Source organism: Channa argus, chromosome 3, assembly GCF_033026475.1.
Source record: "Channa argus isolate prfri chromosome 3, Channa argus male v1.0, whole genome shotgun sequence".
NCBI lineage: Eukaryota > Metazoa > Chordata > Actinopteri > Anabantiformes > Channidae > Channa > Channa argus.
In genome coordinates, this window is record NC_090199.1 from 2,580,841 (window position 1) to 2,604,483 (window position 23,643).

At 39.6% G+C, this 23,643-nt stretch overlaps 1 protein-coding gene and 1 long non-coding RNA gene across 2 annotated transcripts in view; both read right to left on the reverse strand.

Moving 5' to 3' along the window:
- LOC137124438 (protein NLRC3-like) overlaps positions 1 to 16,299 on the reverse strand; it is a 176,426-nt gene extending 160,127 nt beyond the window's left edge. The window contains exons 1-10 of the mRNA XM_067499428.1: positions 16,091 to 16,299; positions 15,872 to 15,976; positions 15,581 to 15,660; positions 13,504 to 15,406; positions 12,220 to 12,393; positions 10,966 to 11,142; positions 10,189 to 10,362; positions 9,132 to 9,308; positions 8,075 to 8,251; positions 7,303 to 7,476 (exon numbers count right to left, since the gene is read on the reverse strand). Coding sequence (XP_067355529.1) covers positions 7,303 to 7,476; positions 8,075 to 8,251; positions 9,132 to 9,308; positions 10,189 to 10,362; positions 10,966 to 11,142; positions 12,220 to 12,393; positions 13,504 to 15,406; positions 15,581 to 15,660; positions 15,872 to 15,976; positions 16,091 to 16,158 — 3,209 coding nt within the window. The 5' untranslated portion in view covers positions 16,159 to 16,299. The remainder of the gene's footprint in view (positions 1 to 7,302; positions 7,477 to 8,074; positions 8,252 to 9,131; positions 9,309 to 10,188; positions 10,363 to 10,965; positions 11,143 to 12,219; positions 12,394 to 13,503; positions 15,407 to 15,580; positions 15,661 to 15,871; positions 15,977 to 16,090) is intronic.
- Positions 16,300 to 19,898: 3,599 nt separating this feature from the next.
- On the reverse strand, positions 19,899 to 20,651 carry LOC137124526 (uncharacterized). The gene is made up of 2 exons (XR_010913981.1): positions 20,491 to 20,651; positions 19,899 to 20,391 (listed from the first exon to the last, which is right to left on the reverse strand). It is a non-coding gene; the product is annotated as an uncharacterized lncRNA (long non-coding RNA).
- Positions 20,652 to 23,643: the final 2,992 nt, after the last annotated feature.

The following is a 23,643-nucleotide window of genomic DNA, read 5'->3' on the forward strand; positions in this document are numbered from 1 at the left end:
GAGTTTTGGCGTTGCCTCACTGGAAGTGTGGCAGCAAGTACGCACACTATGAATAGGCCCTAGGAATTGAGTGACGGTGAGAAAATGAGGAGAGCAAACACACAGCAGAGAAAACAGGAGATTTGGTGACAAAAGTATGAAATGTTTGAACATTTGGACTGAGGATCCTGGCTTTCGTCAGGGAGGTTCCTTTAGTAAAAAAGGAATCAAATGAGAAGAAAACTAGTGAAAGTGAAAGTCACAGAATGTGAAAGATGTGAGAAAAGAGAGAAAAACAAAGTAGAGAACAGGGAAAGAAGACGAGTGAAAAAATAAGAAAAACCAAAGTCATGTCAGCTGCACCACACAGAGCAGATGATGCTTCAGTAGAAAACACACCACCATCACATTCTCCCAGTGGGTCTTCTCTCTGTCCACTGAAGCTGGACGCTGACTTGGACTCCTACCAACAACCACCACCTGAATCCACCACATCTCCGTCCTCGTCTTTGTCCCTTTCTGGATCCTCATCGTCTGCTTCACTTGCGACCACCTCAGGAGCAAAAGAAAAGGAAGCAAACATGGAAAGATACAGGAGCTCTGACTGCAACTATGGTCGCTCTGTAATTGGTCTTCAGGCCAAGGACTGATGAAGATGTCTTCATATGACAGAGGTCGTGGAGGAAAAGGATACTGTGGACGATGGAGAGGCAGAGGACGAGGACATTGGACAAAAGACGGAGGAGGACATAGACCCAGAAACTGTCCTTTGCCAGTGGCAAACTGATGGGAGGAGGAAGAGCTGGTGCTCTGGTGACAGCTGCTGGTGGCTGATCAAAAGGAGGAAGGTAACACACACTGACACACACTGCAATGAAGACATGCTCTCTCACACACACACACACACACAGATTTGCAAACTGCAGTGAAGAAATGCTCGCTCAGACAAATGCAATGAAAACTGCTTGATAAAGCTCACACATGCTGGAAGAGATGTGGATTTGATTGAGCATCGTGTTTAATATCAGAGCTAAATTGAAACCACCTGAGGTTTAAATGCTGAGGGAGAAAGTCAATTTCCTGAATACACTCTGAAAGAGGAAGATCAAGAGGTGACATGTTTGCTAGAGAGCAACTAGATTAGTATTAAAAATAAGTCAAGTTGCAAAATGAGTATCTGACTCAGTCATTGTCTTCAAGTTTTCAATCATGTATCATGTTGTCAAAATTATGCCCCATAAATTTGACATATCTAATGATGAACTTGTGGATCTGTTGCACGTCTACATCAGAAGAAACACAAGTGTTCAGTATTATGTCAAAGCTCTATGTGTATGATTTACTCTCACGTGCACAGATTTCATGTCAGAAGGTGATTGACATTGTACAGCATGTTTCACATGGCCCTGATGTTCCTTATGAACAAAGATGGGATTCAGTGAAGTCTGAGAAATGGACTGCAGGGTTTTTGTATTGGTCTGATCACAGATGTGCACTGTCTGTCTCTCTGAAGGAGAAAGAAAACATTTCTATGATGTTTCAAATGCTGCTCCTCATATATTTTCATGAGCTAAATCAGAAGAAGACAAGTGGGAAAGTGTTCTTCTGTGCATGAGTGGAAGCAGCTCGTGGTTGAGTCTTTTCTTTGTCTTTTGCCTGAGCAGAAAACACACACACACACACACTTTTTGTAGTGGCAGCAACACATAGTGATAGAGGTGCGAGCAGAGAGGAGAGGGTTAGGATTGGACGAGCCAGTGATTCTTTCAGATTTCACAGTAAAAGGGCATGAAGCCGTCCTTGTTATAGAGTAGGTCTCATAAGAAAACATCCTGACGTCACAGGGAGCCTTAATGTAACCTGTGACAACCTGTCAATGGAAAAAATCATCATGTGATTCATTCATTCATTCATATTTCCAAGAGGGTGATTCACATTCACTGTTTTCTACTGAGAAAAGTGGGATTTTACATCATCAAAACATTTGGATAAAAAACAACAAACCCATTTGTTTCCTGTTGGTTTTCACATAGTGTATGAAAAACTGTTAACTGGCTTAATGTTCCATCTTTTAATATGTTGATGGAAAAAAAGAGTTCACATGCTGAAAAATATCCTGAAATAATTAGTGTTGAATCCAAATTAGAACATTGTTACGTGTCAGTGACTGACAACAGCTTTACATTCAAATGTACTGAAGATAGAATAGGACTCAATCTGCACAAATGTTCATGTGAAACACTTGTATTTATATACTGAGGGATAAAAGTCAACCATGTTCTATCATCTAAAATGGATTTGAATTAAGATTTCGCCTTTATTCATTACTCATTGAAACAAAAGCCACTGATGGAATCACATGTTTTGAGTCGTCTTGTGAAACTTTATCAGCAAAGATACGTGATGGTGGGAAGTGGACATTTGTACAGGATTTGCAAGTAGGAAAAATGGAAATTCATCCAAGAGCTCCACAAGTATGAAACCCACAATCAACTTGCTGATTTGTCCTTGTGTTGGCTGACAGCCATTACTTTTTGGCTTTTTCCTGTCAAATAACAGCCATTACCTGGATAAGATTTGGCTTTTGTCCAGGTGATTTTCAGCTGAAATCTCAGACATTGCATTTAGCAGCAGCACTGATGACTTTCTGATGTGCAGCCTGTCTGAGAAAGCCTGCATGTTAGATAAGGTGAACCTCCCCAAACATTTAGCAGAAAACGGACATAAAATCATTGTGTTTCCCTAAAGTAACTTATTTAGGTCATGTGATCACAGCTGAGGGCAGAACCAACCAATCTGTTCTAAAATCTTTAACCAAGAAACAATGACGTCATACTGAAAACAATGGATTCACAATGATCAAGACAGAAAGGCTCCTTGTCTTTATTATTCTGTAGATATTATTCTATGATGCTGTAAGACAGTGGTGCCCAAACTTTTGGCTCAGAGGCCATATTGACATAAAAAAATTGTCATAGAGACCAGCATGAATTTTACATGGAGGGGCGGTTGCTTCTTTTATTTCCTTTTATTTTGCTTAGTTTTACTACGCTTTCTGCTGTTAGGTAGATCTGATAACTGCCTGATCTGGATAAATGTAGGTTAAAAAAATTAATTGAATGCAAGTATTTTATGAAATTTGACTCAAACCTTTATTCAACAGAATCAACAAATAACATGTTTGCATTAATGCGAAGGGTGATGCTGAGATCTCCACTGCTGTAAACTGGGCAGCTCTGGTTCAAACACGGTGGTTTTAATGCGCAAAATGTCACGCAGGTGGGAGTCGCTTGGTCTTGTTCTCACATGGTTCTTATTCATGTTCAGAACTGAGAATGTCTTCTCGCACAAGTATGTCGAGCCAAAAAAGCTCAACATTTTCTTAACAAATGTTCGAATCTCACTGAGCTCCATGTGCAGGTGGGCTGTTACGTCACTGGGATCCACGGAAAGAGGAGAGGAAAAAAGCCTGATCTCCTCTTTAATATTTGCAAAATCCCTGAAACGCTGTTGAACCTCCCCAGCCAGAGCTGAGATGTTTGCAGCATAACTCCTCATTTACCTCCTCATTTGCGCATTGAAATTGTTCGCTGGAAATCGGGTCATTATTTCTTGCAGAAATTGGAAATGTGTGTTATTGTGCTGCGTTTGTGACAAGTGGCTTTGGAAAAGTAGCAGCTTGGTCCGAAAGGCTTTGATACGTGAATACAGTTGGCTTATCACTGCATTTTGCCCCTGAAGCTTCGTGTTCAGGACGTTCAGATGTCGGGTTATGGCGACTAAAAATCCAAAACCAGCCAGCCAAACAGAATCGGTTAGTTCTGGCATCGATTGTCCCTTTTTTGACAAGAATTGTCCAATTTCCTCTGTAAGAGAGTAGAAACGATGCAGTGCAGACCCCCGACTGAGCCATTTTACATCAGTGTGATACACAACATCTCCGTATTCAGCCTGAATGTCCAGTAGAAACTGTTGAAACGGGCGTTGGAGCGAATATAATTAATAACCTTTATCACCGGTTTCATAACCTGATCATATTTCAGATGTTTGCCACATAGATTTTGTTGGTGAATAATACAATGGACTTTTATAGCTTTACCTCCTTCTTCGCTGACGCCAGAGTTGATAATCCATCCATAATAATCCCCGTGATTTTTTATTCCACTGTAACTTTATGTCACCTACGGCGGAACAAACAGAATCAAATAAATCTGTCCCTCTTGTTTGGTCCCTAAGTCTCTGGAGTCATTTCACTGTCCACTCCACTGAGCGGTGTCGGATGCATCGGTGCTTTCGTCGCAGGGTAACGAAGAAAATTCAAACTCCACTCATTTTGCCTCCAACTGTCTCTTAATACCAGATTAAACTTCTTCAATCCTCCGTGACACAGTGCTATGAGCCAGGAAAACATTGGAGAACTGTTGCTTTTTCTCAGGACAAATGTTCTCTATCATTTTCATCACGCAGTCTTTAATAAATTCACCCTCAGTAAAAGGTTTGCAGTGCTTGACAATCAGCGTTGGCTTTGTGCTATTTTCATTCGACTCAATGGTGAAAAACCTGCTGTGCCATTAAACAAGCTTCAAGTTGCTTCAATTTTTCACCGCGTTCGTTCCCAGTGAGCTTGTTGTAATTAGCATGTTTCTCTGGTAGCGTCTCTTTATATTAACTCCTTGAAAACAGCCACAGTCTCTTGGCAAATTAGGCAGAGACACTTGTTTCGTAACTCAGTAAAAATATATTCCGATTTCCACTTGTCCTGGAAACTGCTGCACACGCTGTCAACTTTCCTTTTCTTCCTTCCAGTTGCCATTTTAGAAATGGGCAAAAAACAGATCAGGCGCAAAACGGGGTTGCGAGAGTTCGGCCACAAGTTTACCGCCATCTTGTGGTGAAATATAAATTTTTTTATTTTTTTTTTACGCGTGTATTTTATATTGTGGACAACAGAACTGGCGGGACATATATTATTGATTTTATGACAGAGGCTTCGGGCCAGTGGAAATATGCGGCCCGCGGGCCACAATTCGGGCATTAAGTGTCCCACAGTACACTGGTCGAGTAAAACACGTGCTTGGACAGACATATGTTGGATCTGCAGAGGAAAACCACAACAGACTCCACCCCAGAACTGGACAGGGACGTGCACACAGGTGATGTTTGTGTCACCTGTGAAGGTGGGAGTTGAACATGACATCTCATCACACTCCAGGGGGAAGTGCAGTGCCCCTAAAGGATCATTTGATGGAAAATGGACATAGCTGAGATGGGGGTTCCTAGAGGGGGCCAGATGAATACAAAGCCACAAAGCAAATAGCTGCAGGTGTTTGGTGTTTGGAGACTCATGTTGGACTTTCATTCCTAATAATACTGCACCTGATGGAAGAGGGTCTCAGGTCCATCAGGGAAGAACTTGCACAAAACCCTGATGTAAATACTGGTTGGATGGAGCAGAGATTTGGTAAATGGAAACCTGTTCTATTGTCTCTGTTTACTTCTGGACTTGTGCATTTTGTGGATGTTGTCTTATGCCACATGGAAGAGGTCTAATTATGTGAGTCACAGAGTGCTGTGACTCATCAGATGGCACTTGTTGATCTAAGATCTGCAAAGAATAATGTTCCTCTTTTAGAACCTGATGTTGATCCATTCACAGATTGTAAAGATGCTTAGAAAACCTCCTAATCTCTGCTTAGCTCTGTACCCCAGTGATGTCTGTCACACAAAACACAGCTGGAATTTCCAATACAACATCATGATGATGTATATTGAATCTCTTAAATGTCTTGTGATGGAAAATCAAGTAGGATTAAATGTTAACGCTTGTGTTTTCTCTAGTTGTTAAATGTTGTTCAAACTTTGTCTCATATCCAGGTCAGTTATTGTCTAACAGCAGACTTTCCCACACTGTAGTGACCCAGAGTCAAGGTGCTTATCAAAGTGCTGAAAAGGGAAAAGGTTTCCAGAAAAGGAGAAAAGTGCTGGGAGCAGTAGCCTGAGGGTGGAGAATGTTCTGCCCAGCAACAGAAGCTTAGAAAACTAATGTGTGATGTATGAAGTTTAGAACTGCACTTGAAACTCTGTTGATGTTCTTCTCTCTTCCTGGATGTTGAAGCTTCTTTACTGATTCCACTTGAGGTGTCTAAGAGCAGATATTGTCATTTTTAACATTAATAACAAAACACACATTTGTTTCTTTTCAGCTATTTATCTGTTAATAATATAAAGATAATGAGAAACTGTCTATTGTTACTAAACAGAGTTCAGAGAGAAACATTTCACTTTAACACAACTCAGTTAAACAGAAATATGAATTTCATTTACAGTTATGATGTCCTCAACAGAATTAATGTGCAGAGACAGTTTGTTTTCAGAAGATCTGAAGGAATCAAACAAGACAAAGTCAAATCCAGGTGGAGGTGGAGGAGGTGGTTGAGTGTGGAGCAGAAGGAGTGGAGGAGTCTCAGTGTGTCTGCAGAGACTGTGTAGAAGGACAGAGCAGCAGCAGAGCGGATCCAGATCCACTGCTGATCCTCTGTCAGATCCAGAGGATCACACAGGGATGATGGTGGACTTGACATTGTGTCTGACAGTGGAGCTGTTCTCAGAGCAGTTCAGACTGCAGCACTGAGAGTCATCTCCACTTCTTCTGATTCCTCTGTCAGTCACTGCTGGATGAAGCTCTCCTCTCCACTCTACCTCCCAGTAACATGGTCCAGTCAGAGCCTCTCTGCACACAACATGCTGCTGCTGCAACATCTGGATCATCAGGACACAGAGAGATCATCACTTCAACCTGTAGAGAGAATGAGAGAGAACAGAGGAGATCAATGATGTTTCCAGAGACTCACTTCATCATCTGTCAGTCAGCAGAGGTTCTGGTCTGTACAAAGACCACATGGTTACTAAATGGAACCATGGTTCTTTGATTAGCAGGCTTCAGTCACACTGATCTTAGAGCTGTGACAAAGATGAAACTGATCAATAGTTTAGTGTTGAAATCAGATCAGATTTGAGGAATGAGGACCACTGTCTCTATACATGTTGTGAGGCTGTCAGCTGGAATCCAGCTTTATTTCCTGTCCACATGAAGACAACAACAACAGTCATCTTCACATCAACTCCAACACTGTTCTCTCTGTCTCTGTCTTTCTGTCCAATCCTGAAGCCTGTCCCCATTCTCCTCTCACAGCTTCACTGAGGAAAGCAGCCACTGAGAAGGTTGGAGCTTTACAGGAAAAACTGGATCTTTGCTTTGATACTAACTGGGTTTAGTACAATACTGCTGAAAGCAGCATGGACTGACTCCAACCCTCTACTGACCTCAGAGTCTCCAGTCTACAGTGTGGACTCTCCACAAGATCAGACAGAAGCTTCAGTGCTGAATCCTGCAGCTTGTTCCAGCTCAGGTCCAGTTGTCTCAGATGGGAGGGGTTGGACTTCAGAGCTGAGAGCAGAGAATCACAGCTGATCTCTGACAAATTGCACTTCATCAATCTGAACAAAGAATCAAAGATGTGGATCAAATCATTAGTAACAATCAGATTTGTCCTAATCAATGGTGTTTTCTCTAAAATGAGCAAAACTAAAAACTACTTTACTACTAAACTATTGTGAACAAAAACTATTTGAATCCCAAATTGCAGATGATTTCATGAAAACTTTGGAAAATGTTCAGAAGAAATGTGAAATAGAAACAAATTTCCACTTCATGGTCTGAAACATGGAAAAACAACAGTTTGGTTCTTTAAACATTTTTTAACTCATTTAACAAGAAAATTCATCTATATTAAAAAATACAACTGTTTTTCTAGGAACAGAATCAGTGATGACAGCTCACTGATAAAAAATGAAAAAGAAATAATGTTTTATCTTCACTGATTGATTTTTGCCAAAAATATTAGTTGATACATAAAAGTTCTGAAGGTTTCATTTCAGTGAACTAACAGAAATAAGTATCACTAAACAAATAATTTAACTTTTAGTCCAATATGACCTGATATCTCATGACAAAATGCAAACAACATGAAACTTTTCAGTTTAGTTAATTGATTTTGAGGAATAAAGACTCAACTGTATCAGTCAGTGAACTGACCTCAGAATCTCCAGTCTACAGTGTGGACTCTCCAGAAAACCACACAGCAGCTTCACTCCTGAGTCCTGCAGGTTCTTGTTCCAGCTCAGGTCCAGTTGTCTCAGATGGGAGGGGTTGGACTTCAGAGCTGAGACCAGAGAATCACAGCTGATCTCTGACAAACTGCAGAAACTCAATCTGCATAAAGAATCAAAGATGTGGATCAAATCATTAGTAACAATCAGATTTGTCCTAATCAATGGTGTTAGAGGGACTTTGTCCTTGTGTTATTGTGGATCATCAGAATGTCAGACTTCTACAGACATCATCCAAATGTCAGCACAACATTCATACACCTATTCATGTCAGCACTGATTCAGAACATGCTGCTCACCTCACTCACCTCTGGAATTATCAGACAAACATCAAATCACATCTGACAGACTCAAAACTTCCTACAATACTTTGACTCATCAGTGAAATGGATCAAACTTTAAAGAACCGGAACTGATCCAGTATAAAGGTCTTACTTGGTCCTGGTCTCTGTCCTGCAGATCAGCTCAGAAAATCCAAAACTAAACACAGATTCAACTGAACAAAAACTATTTGAATCCCAAATTACAGATGATTTCATGAAAACTTTGGAAAATGTTCAGCAGAAATGTGAAATAAAAACAATTTTCACTTCATGGACTGAAACATGGAACAACAACAGTTTGGTTCTTTAAACATTTTTCAACTCATTTAACAAGAAAATTCACCTCTATAAAAAAATACAACTGTTTTTCTATGAACATCAATGATTACAAATCACTGATATTTAGTAAAACAACAAATGTTGTTTGTCTTTATTCATTTTAAATAAAATATTAGTTCTGATGATTCTGTTTATTGTGGTTATAAAAATACATTTAATTGTAACAAGTAAACATTTTATACAGTTTATTTACGAACAGTGAGAAATATAAAAATTATTTTTTTAAATCTGAAAATGAAAGTTTGGTGTTGAATTAATTACTTAATTAAAGTCGTGGATTAAATATATAAAATCTCCAACAGTATCAGTCAGTGAACTGACCTCAGAGTCTCCAGTCTACAGTGTGGACTCTCCAGAAAACCACACAGCAGCTTCACTCCTGAATCCTGCAGGTTGTTGTTTTCTCTCAGGTCCAGGTGTCTCAGATGGGAGGGGTTGGACTTCAGAGCTGAGACCAGAGAATCACAGCTGATCTCTGACAAACTGCAGTTGATCAATCTGCATAAAGAATCAAAGATGTGGATCAAATCATTAGTAACAATCAGATTTGTCCTAATCAATGGTGTTAGAGGGACTTTGTCCTTGTGTTATTGTGGATCATCAGAATGTCAGACTTCTACAGACATCATCCAAATGTCAGCACAACATTCATACACCTATTCATGTCAGCACTGATTCAGAACATGCTGCTCACCTCACTCACCTCTGGAATTATCAGACAAACATCAAATCACATCTGACAGACTCAAAACTTCCTACAATACTTTGACTCATCAGTGAAATGGATCAAACTTTAAAGAACCGGAACTGATCCAGTATAAAGGTCTTACTTGGTCCTGGTCTCTGTCCTGCAGATCAGCTCAGAAAATCCAAAACTAAACACAGATTCAACTGAACAAAAACTATTTGAATCCCAAATTACAGATGATTTCATGAAAACTTTGGAAAATGTTCAGCAGAAATGTGAAATAAAAACAATTTTCACTTCATGGACTGAAACATGGAACAACAACAGTTTGGTTCTTTAAACATTTTTCAACTCATTTAACAAGAAAATTCACCTCTATGAAAAAATACAACTGTTTTTCTATGAACATCAATGATTACAGCTCACAGATATGAAGTAAAACAACAAATGTTGTTTGTCTTTTTTCATTTTAAATAAAATATTAGTCCTGATGATTCTGTTTATTGTCGTTATAAAAATACATTTAAATTTAACAAGTAAACATTTTATACAGTTTATTTAGGAACAGTGAGAAATATAAAAATGATTTTTTTAAATGTGAAGATGAAAGTTTGGAGTTGAATTAATTACTTAATTAAAGTTGTGGATTAAATATATAAAATCTCCAACAGTATCAGTCAGTGAACTGACCTCAGAGTCTCCAGTCTACAATGTGGACTCTCCAGAAAACCACACAGCAGCTTCACTCCTGAATCCTGCAGCTTGTTGTCACTCAGGTCCAGTTCTCTCAGATGGGAGGGGTTGGACTTCAGAGCTGAGACCAGAGAATCACAGCTGATCTCTGACAAATTGCAGCCACTCAATCTGCATAAAGAATCAAAGATGTGGATCAAATCATTAGTAACAATCAGATTTGTCCTAATCAATGGTGTTTTCTCTAAAATGAGCAAAACTAAAAACTATTTTACTACTAAACTATTGTGAACAAAAACTATTTGAATCCCAAATTGCAGATGATTTCATGAAAACTTTGGAAAATGTTCAGCAGAAATGTGAAATAAAAACAATTTTCACTTCATGGACTGAAACATGGAAAAACAACAGTTTGGTTCTTTAAACATTTTTCAACTCATTTAACAAGAAAATTCACCTTTGTGAAAAAATACAACTGTTTTTCTATGAACATCAATGATTACAGCTCACTGATATGAAGTAAAACAACAAATGTTGTTTGTCTTTATTCATTTTAAATAAAATATTAGTTTGATGATTCTGTTTATTGTTGTTATAAAAATACATTTAAATGTAACAAGTAAACATTTTATACAGTTTATTTAGGAACAGTGAGAAATATAAAAATGATTTTTTTTAAATGTGAAGATGAAAGTTTGGAGTTGAATTAATTACTTAATTAAAGTTGTGGATTAAATATATAAAATCTCCATTAGTATCAGTCAGTGAACTGACCTCAGAGTCTCCAGTCTACAGTGTGGACTCTCCAGAAAACCACACAGCAGCTTCACTCCTGAATCCTGCAGGTTCTTGTTCCAACTCAGGTCCAGTTGTCTCAGATGGGAGGGGTTGGACTTCAGAGCTGAGACCAGAGAATCACAGCTGATCTCTGACAACCTGCAGCCACTCAATCTGAATAAAGAATCAAAGATGTGGATCAAATCATTAGTAACAATCAGATTTGTCCTAATCAATGGTGTTAGAGGGACTTTGTCCTTGTGTTATTGTGGATCATCAGAATGTCAGACTTCTACAGACATCATCCAAATGTCAGCACAACATTCATACACCTATTCATGTCAGCACTGATTCAGAACATGCTGCTCACCTCACTCACCTCTGGAATTATCAGACAAACATCAAATCACATCTGACAGACTAAAAACTTCCTACAATACTTTGACTCATCAGTGAAATGGATCAAACTTTAAAGAACTGATCAGCTTTGGTTCCAGACCACCTTAACAGGGGTGGCCAGACTGTGGTCAGCATTGATTTGTGCTCCTGAAACTGATCCAGTAAAGTCAGGTCTCATAAGAGCATCAGACTCTATCAGTCTGCAGAGAAGGTGATCAGCTGCAGCCTCCCATCTCTCCAAGAGCTGTACATCTCCAGGACCCACAAGAAGAGTTTCTTCCCCACTGCAGTCAGCCTGCTGACCAGTGCCCTAATCCCCCCTAGATAACCCCCTCCTCCAATCTTCAGACAGTGTGTCACACATTTGTATTTTAACTTTTTATTTTTGGATTCTGTGTTTGCACCTGACACCAAGACAAATTCTGAGTACTGTAAAGCGTTTTTACTGCACCCGGCAATAAAAAGTTTTCTGATTCTTATTCTGTGTGATTCTGATTGTGTGACAGGAAGCATCATGCTCAGGTTGAAGTGTCACCTGTTGATGGAGACAAATCAGACACCACTAAAGATACTTTCAATCCTGTTTCCAGATGTTTGGTCTGTCTCTCTGCTTCTGTATCTCAGATTTAAAATGTGTGTTTTTAGACATTTTATTTTAAAAGTCATTACAACTGAAAATTAAGTTATTCGTTATTAGATCTGAAACTTTCATAAACATTTATTTTCACAACAAATTGTCAATTTCTACAGTTTTATTCTGTTTTCAGATTTAAAACTAAATTTACAGTGAAACATTTTGACACGTTCGAACTACAAACCTGAAAAATGTTTTGAGTTTGCATGATCACTGACCTCAGAGTCTCCAGTTTACAGTCGGAACGCTCCAGTCCAGCAGACAGCAGCTTCATTCCTGAATCCTGTAGGGTGTTAGAGCTCAGGTCTAGTTCTCTCAGATGGGAGGGGTTGGACTTCAGAGCTGAGGCCACAACTTCACAGTGAGTCTCTGAGAGGTCACAGTCACAAAGTCTGATGACAGACAATAGAAAATATCAACTATGCTGAAATCTGACACATAATAAAAATAATGTTTCAGCAGATGAACATGAGCAGATGTAGTTTAGGAGGCCAATTTGTAAGTTGTTCTGTCCACATGTCAAAGTGTCTTGGAACAACAAATACAAAGACAAACTGAGCTCAAACATGTCTTTTCAATAGTTGTTGTACAACAGAGGTCCACAGAAAAGACAAACTAACTAACCCAGGTTACAGACTGACACTAAACATGATTAGAGACAATTCATTTCGTCTAATTGTTGAAAATATAATTAATGACTAAAATGATCCTTTAAATGGAATTAAGAAGGACAGAAAAATGTCTTCTTAAGCATATGAGAGAGGGGAGGTGACATCACATCCTCTCTCAGCTGAAACAGTCACTTAACATTTAGTTGTTGATCCAAAATGACTGGGGGTCAGTTTGTTGTTCAGGAAGGAGGAGCTGGGGACTGAAGCACTGATCTTGAGGTTCGTGAACAACCTGCCTTATCTCATCACACACAAAACTCTCTCCCACTTTACATTTTATTGAATCTCAAAAACGTGTAAAAGCATTAAAGCTTCAAGGTCTGTTGGTTCCACCAGATCACAGATATTAGAATAAACATGTCTGTATATGAACAGAATAATAAAGTGACACATTATAGAAACTTAGTGGAGACACTGTGTCCACTGTAAAGAAATCATACATCAGTAGAGACCATGTCAACTGTCAAAACTGCTTCAACACAAACTCTAAAAGCCAGAAAATGTTGGGCTGGATTTGTATTTAACCTCCACAAACCAAAGACAGACACAACACAAAAATCATTTTGTCTTATGATGAAAAATAAAAAATACACCGACGTCTCTTATCTGTTGTGTGACGTGGACATGAAGCAAGTGATGAGGACATGGACAAATAACCATGATTAAATTCCTGATAATAAACAACACAAGAAGTTGAAGATGTGATTTTTTTAAAGAAAACCTTTAGTGTTGAAAGACTATATTAAATTGTATGTGTGATGGTTGATTTCTTCGTATTGAAGCTTCATCTTTATGTTACTTTATAATTTTAACCATCACATCTGGACTTACTGAGCCTTTCTGCAGTTCCTCACAGCTGGGATCAGTCTCCGTCGTCCCTCCTCTGATGTGTTGTACTTCTTCAGGTCCAACTCATCCAGAACCTCCTCTGACATCTGCAGCATGTAGGCCAGAGCTGAGCAGTGGATCTCAGAGAGTTTCAGCGTTGATCTGTTCTCTGACTTCAGAAATTCTTGGATCTCCTGATGTACTGAGTGGTCCTTCATCTCCATCAGACAGTGGAAGATGTTGATGCTTCTGTCAGGAGACATTTTATCACTGTTCTTCTTCTTCAGGTTGTTGATGACTGTCTGGATGATTTGTGGACTGTTCTCTGTCTGACCCAGCAGACCTCCTAAGAGTCTCTGGTTGGACTCCAGAGAGAGGCCATGAAGGAAGCGAACAAACAGGTCCAGGTGACCATTTTTACTTTGGAGAGATTTCTCCATAACTTTACTTAAAAAGTCAGGTAAATAAGTTATATAGTGTTGATTGTCTTTCCGATTTCTTTTCTTAATGCCTCCACTCAGGAACTTAACCAGGAGAAACTTAAGAATCTTCTTTAGAAAAGAGTCTGGCTTTAAATCATACTGTTGAAAGTCTTTCCCCAGGAAGTCCTCCAGTACCTTTTTCTCCCTGTTGGTGTGACAGTGGAAGAAGTAAACTGCAGCCAGAAACTCCTGGATGCTCAGATGAACAAAGCAGTAGACTGTTTTCTGGAAGATCACACTCTCTCTTTTGAAGATCTCTGTACAAACTCCTGAGTACACCAAGGCCTCTGTGACATCAAGACCACACTGCTCCAGGTCTTCTTGGTAGAACATGATGTTTCCTTTCTCCAGATGTTCAAACGCCAGCCTCCCCAGCTTCACAAGAACTTCCCTGTCAGCCTTCGTCAGCTCCTGTGGATTGGTCTCATGTCCCCCATCATACTTGTTCTTCTTCCTCTTGGTCTGAACCAGCAGGAAGTGTGAGTACATGTCCGTCAGGGTCTTGGGCAGCTCTCCTCTCTGCTCTGTAGTCAACATGTGCTCCAGAACTGTAGCAGTGATCCAGCAGAAGACTGGGATGTGACACATGATGTGGAGGCTCCTGGATGTCTTGATGTGGGAGATGATTCTGCTGGACAGCTCTTCATCACTGAACCTCCTCCTGAAGTACTCCTCCTTCTGGGCGTCAGTGAAGCCTCCTACTTCTGTTACCCTGTCGACACATGTAGGAGGGATCTGATTGGCTGCTGCAGGTCTGGAAGTTATCCAGACAAGAGCCGAGGGAAGCAGATTCCCCTTGATGAGGTTTGTCAGCAGCACGTTGACTGATGACGTCTGTGTGACATCAGACACAACCTCACTGTTGTTGAAATCCAGTGAACGTCTGCTTTCATCCAGGCCGTCAAAGATGAACAAAAGTTTACAGACAGCCAGCTGCTCTGCTGTGACCTTCTGTAATGTTGGATGGAAAACATGGAGCAGCGTGAGAAGACTGTGCTGCTCATCTTTGATCAAGTTCAGCTCCCTGAACGAAAGCACAACCAGCACACTGACATCTTGGTTTTCCAAGCCCTCTGCCCAGTCCAGACTGAACTTCTGCACCGAGAAGGTTTTTCCAACACCAGCGACGCCGTTGGTCAGAACCACTCTGATGTGTCTCTGTTGGTCAGCTAAGGCTTTAAAGATGTCGTGGACCTTGATTGAAGTGTCATGGAGGGTCTTCATCTTGGAAGCTGTGTCAAGCTGCCTCAACTCATGTTGGGTATTAACCTCTTCACTCTGTCCCTCTGTGATGTAGAGCTCAGTGTAGATCCTGTTGAGGAGGGTTCCACTTCCTGTTTCATCACTTCCTTCAGTCACACATTCACATCTCCTCCTCAGACTGATCTTATGTTCATCTAAAACCTCCTGCAGATCAACATCTGCTGAAAGATGAGAAACTACCAAAGATGTTTAAGAATTTGTGATTATTATAATATTTAACACAAACAAATGATAATAAAAAAATGTAATGTCAATGCTGTATAATACGACAAATGTCTGTTTAAAACAACAAGTCTTGCTTTCAGAAACATCAGCAGACAGATGTTCAGTCTTACTTTGTACAGAGCAGCTCTGACTGTCTGTCTGCAGTCCAGGTCTTGTTCTGGATCTTTCTCCAATCTGCTGTTTCTTCTCTCTGTGAAAACATTTCTTTATAACTAACTAATCAGTAGATTCCTGTTTTTGTACTGCAGAAACACCATCAGTAGTTTGTGGATATAAAACCCAGACTAAGATCCATCTTAGTCTGAACCAGGATCTGCACTAATAGTGCTGCATCATGAATATAAATCATCCTCAGTGAATCATCTTCATCAGGTCAGTTTACAGTAGAAACTGTCTCTTACTCTGTGTCTGAGGGTCCAGGTTCAGGACTGAAGTGTGGAGGATGTGCTTTGGACCAGTCACTCTTCATAGACAGACGACTGGATCCTGAAGACTCTGGTTTCTGTCTGTGGAAACAAAAGTGTTTCTATCATTAACACTTGTAATAAACAGACATAAACACAAGACACTATCAGAGCTTTAGAATAAAAAAGGATTCTGTGTTTTTCTCCATCAATAACCTCTTTTCAGAAAAGTTGGGATGCTGTAAAATGTAAATACAATCACAATGAAATGATTTCCAAATCATTTCAAATGGATCTTTGTGAAGGCAGCAGTGGTGGAGTGGATCATGCTGTTGCTTCACAGCTAGAAGGTCCTTGGATCAAATCCCTGAGCAGCTGCAGCTTCTCTGTGTGGAGTTTGCATGTTGTCCCTGTGTTTTTGCCACTTTCCTCCCACAGTCCAAAGACATGCATGTTAGGGACATTGTCCCTAGGTGTCTGTCTGTGTATGTCTCTCTGTGTTGGCCCTGAGACAGACTGGAGACCAAAAACATAAAGACGCGTCTCTTTGTTTGTCCTACATGTGTCATGTTCTTTTATGTGACTGTCACAGGTTTGTCTTTACGCTTCACTTTGTTACATGTGACAGTGGTTTACAGCTCACACACTGCACTGAATCTGCACAGTCAACGGCTCAAACATAGAGAAACATTTTGATTATCACAGTTGAATTAGTTCAGAACTTTATTTGGACAGAGACTGAAAGTTAACTTGCTATAAACTCTATATACACAGCATTGGTTACTTCATAAACTAATAATATATCATAAATACACAGTAACTTACACCTCAAACTGGGGCAAATGTTTTATTCTGTGTCCACAGACAATGTCCAACATGAGACTAAACTAGATTCTCTGACAGTGAAATAATAAATAATAATATCAAACTTACGATGTGTTCTCCATGTTCCTCCATCCACAGCATCAATCAGTCTTCTAGTTTGATTTCTTCAAAATAAAAGCACTTCCTCTATGAAGTTACTTTATCTACATACAAAAGTGGAAAAGTTCTGTTAGATAACAATATAACGATGCTTCCTGTTATTACTAAATGATTTTAGAAACACACCACACAAAGTGTTTATGGCCTATTTAGTGTCAGACCTTCATTACAACACAGGATTTTCAGTAACTGTCCCACAAACGGACAGAAATCTTTTGTCCTCACTGACACCACACTGAGCTTTACTGACCACATCTCCTCCATCTCTCAGCAGCAGATTTACTCTCTACACATCAGAAAGATCAGACCCTACATTTCTGAATATGGAACCCAACTCATTGTGCAGACAGTGGTCACATCTCGCTACCACAGCACAATCATCAATGGTGGTGTGTGTGAATGGGTGAATGAGAAGCAACGTTGAAAAACCCTTTAGATAAAAGCTCTATATAAGCAGCCATTTCCAATCACTGCAGTGTCTAATGCAACTACACACAGGTTTCAATTTATAATTAAGGAACAAATATATCATTTATAAATCCTAAAAAAAAATCATGATATTAGTTCTTAGTGAATAAACAAAGTGTGTTTGATATTTCACCCAGAATGGAGCAATAAACTGTACTAAACTGTACTATCATATCTGTCATGGAGCAAAGTTCTTCTCATAAAAAAGTCCATGTTTGTGTTAAAAGGAAGTTTTACTTTCAGTTTACGATTTCTACAGAGTCACTTAAGAAAAGGTTTCGAGTTCTTCTTCTACCACTGCTGATACCAAACACATGTACAGTAATAAGACTCTGACCTAAAGACCCATGTGGAGATTCTAAGTTCAACATCATCAGTAAATGTCAAATCCTGTTCACTTCTAAAAGTCCTCTCATCATCACTCTCTCATCATTTATTCAGGAATAAAAATGAGATTTTACATCTTGTAAGGACTAAAAATCTTTAGACAAAATGACTTTGATGTCTTTAAATGTTCATTCTGTAATTATGATTGTTTCAATAAAGCACAAACACTGAGTAGACACATCAAACCACTGGATCTACTGACTGTAAGATCAGAAACACAAGTCAGTTTGAAATGTCCTACTTTTCCTTATTGCTGCTGTTAATCCACTTTATTAAGTTTTGGGATTTTGTCATGTGACAAAGCTCCATGTAGATTTAGAAGATGTGCTCAGGTTCTGTTTTGATCCATGAGAAGTGATCTGTCAGGAGAAACCAGCAGTTTGTAGCATTTTATGTTACAATTAGTTTTGTCAGAGTCAAAATACAGTTTTTACACTGGATGAACTTCCTGACACAACCCTCCCCAATTTTCCCAAGCTTGGGACCAGAACTGCACCACTGGGGACTTTGGGGTTCAGGGTCACTGTTCCAATACTTTTCATTAGCCACACATCCTACAACCTCTGTGGTTGTTGGATGTATCCAGGGTGGAGATGTCACAGAGCATCATGATATCAGCATCGTAGACAGTTTGGTTAACTGGTGTGAGCACAATCATCTCCAGCTCAGTAAAACAAAGGAACTGGTGGTGGACTTCAGGAAATGTGGGACTCCTGTCAATCCTCTCTCCCTATGGGGAGAGGGGGTGGAAGTGGTTTTGGAGCACAAATACCTGGGTGTCCACCTGGACACTTAATGCAGATAGTAACAGACTGGCTGCTTCTGTTCTGGGGGACAAGCTGGACCCTCTGCATGTTGTGGCTGAGAGGAGAATGTCGTCCAAACTCCTCCCTCCCACCCAGTCCACTGTGAACTGGCTGCACAGAGGAGAACTTTCAGCCAGAGACTGATCACAGTCAAGTTCTCCACAGAACAACACAGGAGATCCTGTCTCCCAGTGGACATTTGTCTAAACTGAACAAAAAAACTTGAAGACAATCAAATGTGACTCTCCTGGTTTTCTCTCTTCTACAGGTTACTGACTCAGAAAACTTCTTCCTTTTCTTTTAATCTCTGGTCCGTGTTGCCCTGGTGATCAGCACTGTCTCTCCTCCCCACTTTGATTTCCTCCTGTCACCTTTCTCTCTCTCCTCTGTCTCTTAATCAGCTTCACTCAGTTCACCTGTCACCTCCCCTGTATATGCCCCGTTCACGTGTCTTCCTATGTCCTCTGATTTGTTTCATCTTGGACAGCACCTTGTTTTGTGTCTCACCTGGCTGCTTGTTCCAGAGGACTCCGACTCTTACCGGCAGTAAGTGACTATTAAACTAATGGTTTATGTATTCGAAGAGGGTTTTTGGTTGATACTTCCTGTCTGGTTGTTACTTGTTGGCCTGCTGTTCTTTTCTCCCTGCTGCTACCAGTCGTTGTTGCTTCTCCTGCTTCCTGCCGACATTCACTCATCTGCTACCTCCACCTATATTTGTAAGCCTTCTGTTCTCCTTAGAAATATTCAGTGTCTTTAATTTTAACTTTGCTCTTATCTCCTCCTTCATCATCCTACTGTTTCCCCACCACATCAGCCACACACACAAATTCTGACAGTCACCCTGTATGATCTTATCATTAATAAACCTGTTACTCAGTTTGTCCTGCTCCATTCTGGAGCCAATAAATCCTCCTGATACTCTGGAAGTAGCCAGTGTGTGTTGTTCCCTCCACCTCCACGTTCATTTTGTCTGAAGTCACATTTTATCACGTGTGTTTCTGTGAGATCCCAAGTCCATGGACTATCCACTCTGAAATGGTTTAGTATGAAGTGTGTGGTGCTGCCTCTGGATGAACTGTCTGATGTTTGTTGTCTTAGAATAAAAATACAAGTCTGTTCTGTTTGTGGATTCTCATGTGTTTTTTTTGTTTGTTTTTTTTAAATCAATTGAGAATTGAAAGTTTTCCTCCTCCTCTCTTCTCACCCCACAATTGTCAGCACTGTATGACATTAACTCTGTGTTTTCTCCTGTAGTTGTCTTTGTTCTTCTTTGTCTCCCTCTCTCTGTCCCTTTCTGCAGGTGTCCCCGGCTTTGAAGCTGTGTGTCTTCCAGTGTGCAGCTACTGGTCAAACCAACCTGCCTGATGTTTTGTTGCTCTTTTCTTTTCTCTCTCCACTTTCCACTCACCCCAACCGGTCAAGGCAGATGGCTGCTCACCCTGAGCCTGGTTCTGCTGGAGGTTTCTTCTGTTAAAGGGAGTTTTTCCTCCACTGTTGCTTAGAGCTTGTTCAAGGGGGAATTGTTGGGTTTTCTCTATACATCTTTATAGTCTTGACTTTATTCTGTAAAGTGCCTTGAGATGACTTTGTTGTAAATTGGCGCTAGATGAATAAAGTTGAATTGAATTGCTGCCTTTAGCAACATCTGAATGTTTCAGTAACATAACTAACAAATAATTTCACAGCAGATTAACTGTCCATCATTCCAGGTTTTCTTTAGTTAAACCTGCAGATTCACTGACATCATCATTTCTACTGACAGACACTTTCTAAAGCTGGTTACTGGAAATCTGTGTATCATGCAGCAGCAGAGTAACCTGCTTTCTCCTCCATCCCACTCATTTGTGAAGCCTGGATCACAGATTTGAACTGTACAGTAACAGAAAACGTGTGTTAGTAACGTTACAGCGCAGGGGGACAGAAAGGACAAAGGGAGACACATGCTCAGTTGGACAGAAAGAAATGTACCTGAGGAAACCAGAAGCTGGTTCCTTCAGTCCATGTGAACACACTCATTATTCTGAAGAGCAGGAGAAGTTTTCGGAGCTTTTTGTAACAAAGCCCCCTCCTCTCTTCCTCTATGGTCCTCACAGACTTTGACAGTTAAATAATAATATTGTTGGATTAACACTCACCCTGCTTCAGCCTTCACTTTTCCTCGTCCTGCTCTGTCGACACAAAATGAAGATTCTAATTCCGCTTCTGAAACTCAGCTGTAAACGACAAAGTGGAATAAAAATTGCGTCTGAACTAACTGCGCACTTTTTGTTTAATGCTGCGTTTGGAAACATCGGAAATCACAAACGTCCGAGTTCATGCAGTTCAGCAGTGAAGCAAATCATCGTATAAAAACATCAGAAAACACAGCACGATTAAAGGTTTGCAAGCAGAATGATCAGTTATTCAATGTGAAATGTGATCAAATGTAGTTTGTCACTGTCAGCGCTGTTAAATATGACATTTTCTCATTTCAGGGAGAGAATGAAAACAGAGGAGAAAACAAAGGTGAATAAATTCTCCCAGAAACTTTTACTTCCAGTAAGAGTCTCACTGGAGGAGTTCATGGTTCTATCAAGTCTTGTAAAATACTGGTTAGAGGGATAAAACACGTCATATATAATTGTGAGGTTATGATCAAATTTTAGAAACAAAGTTCATTTTACGCTCTTCAATTCTTGATCATATAATTTCAGTTTCTAATGACTATTAATTCTTTTTCTCATAAAAAACATGGTCTTTGTTTTTTCCACTAACAGTATAAAACCCCCACATTAATGACCCTCATCCTCAAAAAGAGAAAAACCTCATCCCACTCTCCATATTCAACAAACAGCATTTATTATAATGGAAAATAATACAGACCCCACTACACCACCTCGTCGTGTTCCATTCTCAACAACAGCTTCCTGAATACTGCTTCAATATTCCTACTTTAATTCTTTATCCATAAAATCTTTAATCCATTCATACAAACAGCCTTTAACCCTATTTTTCTTTCTTTACTGTGCTTCTCTTATTTCAGCTTCTACATATAAAGCAGGATCATGGTACTTCTGCCTCTTTAAATCCACTCTAAATTTGATTCTTGTCCTCTAAATAAAATCGAAATCTTTCATTTATCATTTTCTTTATTATCTTGCAGACATAAGAATTAACACTATCAGTCTATAATCCTCTGTTTGTCTACAATCTTAGGAATTACAGCTGCTTCTTTCCAGCTGTGGAGACTTTCTCTCCTCACAAACTTCTATGATTCCTGTAAAATGTCTTCAAATGTTAAGTTGTTGGACCATAATATAACAAAGATCTGATCTTTACCTGGAGCTGAGGTCTTGGTTTTACTCAGAGCACGATTCAGTTCTGTATGTTGAATAAATGATCCATGTTTTCCTCTTGCAGCTCCACATTTCCTGTTATTGTAGTTTCCCTTCCTCTCTGGTCCCACTGCAACTGTGAAATACTAACAGTGTGAGTCACCGTCTCTGCTCCGTCCTCATCTGTCCCAGTTATATTTTTGGTCTTATTTACACAGCAGATCCACACTCTTCATTTATTGAACAGCTCATTCTGATTCTGATTCATACTTATGTCCATCAGATTGTAGAGAACTGGAGAAGTCCCTCTGTGGTAATGTCTTAAAATGCTCCTTGACCATAGACTTATCTATGGTACATACAGAAGGAGACAGTGTCTCTTCTTCTCCACAGTCCATTGAACACAACAAATGTTTTTTTTTTTTAAATGCAGTATCATAACTCTCCTGCACGTAACATGTACCAAGTTTCAGAGTTTTGAAGATCTGATGATGGAAACATAAGCCCCCTTATATTTCTCCCCAGTGGAGAATCCACATGACATTTTGCATGTGTGTTCAGGATAGTGTTTGCACGTATGTGTAAGAGTTATTGGAACCTTTTTGCCCACAGCCACTCAACATTTAACAGCCTGTAGGGGGACAACCATAAGGACATGGACAATGGACTTGGCCTCCCTGTGTCTAATACAGCACTAATAATGAGTGAATGACTGTGTTCACGATACCTTAATGATTTATTTTTCTGTTTTCTAACAGGCAAAAGAAGTTTGAGCTGCGAGTTTGCAAGGAACAAGTCATTGAGAACATCAATGAGTAACTGATTTAGGAAGGATGACAGTTTTTTTTTTATCAAAATGTTTTTTATGTCTTGGTTTTTAAAAACTCGAACTACAGACGACAAAAACTAAAGCAAATTGTAGGAAAAAATAGTTAGTATCTCGCCTCCTGTTTTGGCCCCAAGTTAAGTGTTGTGAAACGTCTACTTTCAGTGTGTCATCCATCACCTTCACTCAGACCAAATGATCAGGTCAACAAATCTAAAACGGGGAATAAATACGGGCATTAGCTTTCTGAACGCAGCTGTGGTTTGCAGTATTTGACTGTACTTGTAAAAGGTGATTACTGTGAATCAATAACAGTACTTTACTGTATATTCCAAATGTAATACTGTAGCTAGACCTTCCAGTAACACTGCATTTCCAGTGTTAGTATGATCTACTGTACAAATGAATGTAAAAACATTTAGAAATGGCTAGAAATACTATACTATGATTGACAGTTGTACAGCTCTTTACAGGTAGCATCCTTTTCAAATGACAATAAATACCAGGCTAATAAACTTACTAATCAAGCAGAAATGTTTGCACTTCTGATTGGAAACTCCAGACAAGTACATTTCAGGGGACACTGTGTCGTCAACGCGTTCTCATCCCACAGAGGTTTTTGCAGCCTTCTGTTGTTTCTGTAGATGATTGTAGTTTGTGCATGACTGTGATTCTTTAACAAATGTGAAACACAACAAAATAACACAACAATATCGGCTTAATTGCTTTTTAGTTCAAGTGTTTCTAATCAGATTGTTGTAGAAGTTGTTTGATTTGTGCTCTAAAAGTGAATCTAAGGAGGAGTTTTAGTGTGTGCTGCTAACATCTGTGGGCCTTTTGAAACCTGCAGTACCATCACTTGATCACAGGAGGGCGATGTTGATTCACAGGATGTTTAGTATCAAAGCAACAAGTAGTTTTTCTGCGATTCTTAGCACAGAACAGCCAGAATGTTTTCATCATTTGTCTTTATGGAACTTC